Source organism: Alosa sapidissima, chromosome 15 (assembly GCF_018492685.1).
Source record: "Alosa sapidissima isolate fAloSap1 chromosome 15, fAloSap1.pri, whole genome shotgun sequence".
Taxonomy (NCBI): domain Eukaryota; kingdom Metazoa; phylum Chordata; class Actinopteri; order Clupeiformes; family Clupeidae; genus Alosa; species Alosa sapidissima.
Genome location: NC_055971.1, coordinates 26,143,814 through 26,148,198, shown reverse-complemented (window position 1 = coordinate 26,148,198; position 4,385 = coordinate 26,143,814). Strand labels below are relative to the sequence as shown.

At 47.9% G+C, this 4,385-nt stretch overlaps 1 protein-coding gene across 1 annotated transcript in view; it reads right to left on the bottom strand.

The window, feature by feature from the left end:
* The window catches only part of rtn2a (reticulon 2a), a 24,569-nt gene that overhangs the window by 18,022 nt on the left and 2,162 nt on the right, over positions 1–4,385 (bottom strand). Inside the window, exons 2-4 of the mRNA XM_042063157.1 lie at positions 4,100–4,153; positions 2,397–2,972; positions 1,319–1,498 (exon numbers count right to left, since the gene is read on the bottom strand). Of these exons, the coding sequence (XP_041919091.1) occupies positions 1,319–1,498; positions 2,397–2,972; positions 4,100–4,153 (810 nt within the window). The remainder of the gene's footprint in view (positions 1–1,318; positions 1,499–2,396; positions 2,973–4,099; positions 4,154–4,385) is intronic.

Below are 4,385 nucleotides of genomic sequence, written 5' to 3'. Positions count from 1 at the left end.
GTTCCTCATCATCACCAATTGATACCGTCACAGTGGGAACTCCCTCACTTATAGAACAAGGAATTAAACACCTTTTCAGTGTATGTCTGAAGGTAGAATTTAATAATTTAGCAAAAATAGTGATATATTTGGCACCAGTGTATGCTAATGCATTATGAAAAGAAGCTCTATGATATTATTACCTTATGGATATTTTATCCCAGCCCAAGTGTGCTGTCAATGAGCGGTACAGTATGCTTGTATCTGTAGGATCTGCGGTAGCAGGGACTGACAGAGAGCCAGAGAGAGACTGTGTCTTAGCGCTCTCTCTCTCTCTCTCTCTCTCTCTCTCTCTCTCTCTCTCTCTCTCTCTCTCTCTCTCTCTCTCTCTCTCTCTCTCTCTTCCTTTTCCTGTTTCTATGTCTCTATCTGAGAGGCATTGTGTGTGTGTGTGAGAGAGAGAGACAGAGAGAGAGACAGACAGGAAGTGCTCAGCTATCTGTACTGTCTCAGCACGTGTCCATGCCAACACAAAGACCCCTAATCCCCCCCCCCCCCCCGACCCTGAGCCAAATCCATTAACCCCCCCTGCCCACCTCCATGGAGGTCTATCACCATGGAGACGCAGCAAGGAACCTCCAGCATACTAAAGTCTGTGTGTGTGTGTGTGGGTGTGTGTGTGCATGTGTGTGTGTGCATGCGTGTGTGTGTGTGTGTGTTCATGTGTGTGTGTATGTGTGTAACTGTAGAGTGGACGCAGTGCACAGGGGGAAAGTGATATGTGTGCGGCGCTCTCTAGAGCATTGACTAATTGATTCCCCCAGAAAGCAGCAAGAGGAAGGCAGACGCACAGCAGCTGGAACGTGCCATAGGACAGACAGTGAGCTCCCATTAGAGCAGAGCTCACACTCAGCACTGAGTGTGTGTGTGAGAGTGTGAGTGTGTGTGTGTGTGTGTGTGTGTGTGAGTGTGTGTGTGTGTGTGTGTGGGGGGGGGGGGGGGGGTGGTTGATGACTCTGGTGGGGTTTTCGGTTTTGGAAAGGGGTGGGTGGGAAGGGTACTATGACTAACTGTAGACGTTGAAGAAAAATGGCAAATGCTTGGAACAGCTGAACAACTGCAAAATTACACGAGGGAGAGAAATAGAACAGAGATGCTGGAAGAGAGGAGCTTTAGGGGGGAAACAGAAAAAGCTGCGAGCTTCAAACAGAGTGTGTGTGTGTGTGTGTGTGTGTATGTGTGTGTGTGTGGGTGTGTGCGATAACCCAGACATAGACAGAGGAGTCAACATTCACTGGAAGCATGAGTGAGAATGCCATGGTGACCCCTCTCAACCTACCCGCTCTGTATAGACACAACAAGCCTTCGTCCGATTGGCCATCGCGAGCCAGCTCTTCCTGAGGGGATCGACCAATGGGAGCGGATGACGCGCTCGGCACCGCCTCGTCAGCATGCTCAACATGTGGCGCCGGTGAGGTTTCCATGGCAACAGGCAGGGCAGGCTCCTGGACTCGCAGCACTGCAAGCAAGCAGTGGAGTCAGAGTGAGGTCATTATGACATCACTGTCCGTATCCAGGAAGTCGGGTGATTCATGGCATGTGATGAAGACTCGGACTCAGAGTGCATGAAATGATGTCATGAATCGATCTATTAGTCTGAGTCTGCAAACCGCATGTTTCAGTTACATGAGTAGGTGAGCACTGTCTGCTGCAAAATCATGAATACCATCAACATTATGCAATATTATTATTATGTGTCATTAACTAAGTCAATGACACATAATATGTGCTTATGGTGTCCTCCAATCATCAGTTTCCCCTTCCGCTCTGAATAAAACAGGATGAAAGACTGCTATTTGTGCTCCTTATTGCCTGTGCTCTCCCTGCTGAGTAGCCACACTGCAGTGCTGCACAATTACAGCATGGAGCACAGAGCTCACTGTGGCATCTATCAGCACCAGTATGTGTTGCCAGACTGCTAGCTGTACTGTTATACTGTAGCTGCTTTGGATAATGCCTGTGGAAAGGATACTGTACTGTATAAAGGATACTGTAAAGGTTTACAGTTTCTCTTATAATGCTTTGGATAATGCTTGTGTAAAGGATATACTGTATAAAGGATACTGTAACGGTTTACAGTTTGTCTTATAATGTAGCTGCTTTGGATAATATCTGTGAAAAGGATAATGTACTGTATATAGGATACTGTAAAGTTAACAGTATGAGTTATACTGTAGCTGCTTTGGATAATGCCTTTGGATACTGTTATGTGTAGAGAATACTGTAAAGCTTTGCCGTATGTGATAAATGTCAGTGGTTAGTTGTTATAAGGTGAGGAGGTCTACATCATTAGCAGGTGTTCGTGGGGGAATCTCTCCACTGTGTGCTTCATTAAAACAAAAGAGAGCAATCCTCACCTGATTGACTGTCTGTGAGTCCATGCTGTGTGCCTGAGATTTCTTCCTTCTCTGTGACGTCACTTCCTGTGTTTACATCCTGGGTTTCCTGCGTGATGTCCCGGCCTAGCGGCTGCATTGTCCGTGAGTGGATGTCCAGCTGTTCGAGACATAACCGCTCTCTGAGAACATCTCTCTCCTCTCTCCTCCTCCTCTCCTCCTCCTCCTGCTCCTCCTCCTGCTCCTCCTCCCCGTCCCCCGATAAGAAGTGTGGGTCCCACTGTTCCGCTGGTGAGTCTAAAGGGGGCAGCAGGGTCTCTGCCGTGTCCGTGCGGGTCAGGGAGGAGCCGCGACCCCCCCTGGACCCCCCCCTGCTGCGACGGCGTGCCCCGTGCTCCCTCCGCAAGGACGCCTCGGCCTCGGACAGGGCGAAGTAGGAGAAGGTCAGCTCCAGGGAGCTCTGGCGCGGGGTGCCCCATATCGACGGGCTGCTGGCGCCGCCATCGTCCTCGTCGTCTGGACCCCCGCGCCCCTCCTCGTCGTCGGACCAGTCGCGGGCCGTCTGCAACTCGGGGAAGTCGGACTCCTCGTTCCCACCTGAGGGCAGGGCGATGGGGGAATGGGGTTAACGAGGTGAGGGGTTTAATCTCTGATGAATATTTTTATTCCACCACTACTTTTCATCAGTGTTGCCAGATTGGGTTGAGTGATTTCCGCCCGATCACGTTCAAAAACACGCCCTCTTCAGCCCAACAATGATTTAGTCAAAGAAAAACCATGTTATCTGCCTGCTTATTTTTCCCCCACCAGACGAAGTCAAAAGAAGCCCAATTGGGCTGGCACCTGCCCAATCTGGCAACACTGCTCTTCATACTGATTCTGAGATGCTGCGTTTCCACCAATGGGAGCGGGCTATCTGTAAGTCCCTTTCAATAACTACAAACGGACACACATCAGAAAGATCTAGCTAAAGAGCACCCCCTCCTCCCAGTACAAACTCCATTCAGAACAAAGGACTCAATATGGTTCCAAAATCATCCAACACTATGTGGGCCTTGAACATTAGCATTGCTAAATGCCATATGTTGATGCTGCCGTTTCATCAGACCCAAACTGTGTTTGCTTCCTCTTTAGTCTCGATGTCTCAGATGAATACTGAATACTGACATCAAAGGTGATTTGCAGTTTTTAAAAGCCTTTAAGTCTGGATAAAATGGAGAAAACAAGCGTATGTACTCTGATGAGGTTAAACCAAACAGATGACATCAAATACAACAGTCAAGTGAACTTTAAAAAAAAAAAACATGGTAGGTTTTGTAGTGTGACAAAATATATGTTAGCTATGCTATGTGATCTCAGGCTTGGTTATGTTTTTGGAGGCTATACTGTAGCTTCAGTAAAAGTGAGATAAGAGCTCATTAGTTGTACTCATCTACTCACCATCTCTGGCATCACACCATGTTGTTTATGTGTTCAGGTCAGTGAAAGGCACACTGGGTCTCATCAGCTGTAGCCATCCTCCTTACCATCTAAATTATTACACCCATTGACTGCATATAGTCCCCCCCCCATCATCCTTACAACCGGTACAATAGCATACACCAGGTATATACCCTGTAGTTATTGATCACACCATATAGGCTGGTATCGTGTGTATGTATTGGGTTAAGATAAACAAAACAAAAAATACATGCGGTCATATCAGCAGGTGCCATCATCCTTACCATCTGTGCAGGGAGGTGTAGAATCAGGCGTGGAAGACACAGAACCAAACTCCTCTGGATGGAGAGAGAGAGAGAGAGAAAGAGAGAGAAAAAAGAGAGAGTGAAATGTAACACAGGAGGCAAGGAAGGGGGGATGTATGAGGAAAAAAGAGAAGTGTAGAGAGAGGGAGGAGGAGAGAGCAGGTAGGAAGAGAGAGAGAATGGGGGATAGAGAAAAATAGAGGGACAGGGAGAAGAAAGAACAGTTCAGATGCTGGCTGCGAGTGTTCTGGCTCAACATTTATAG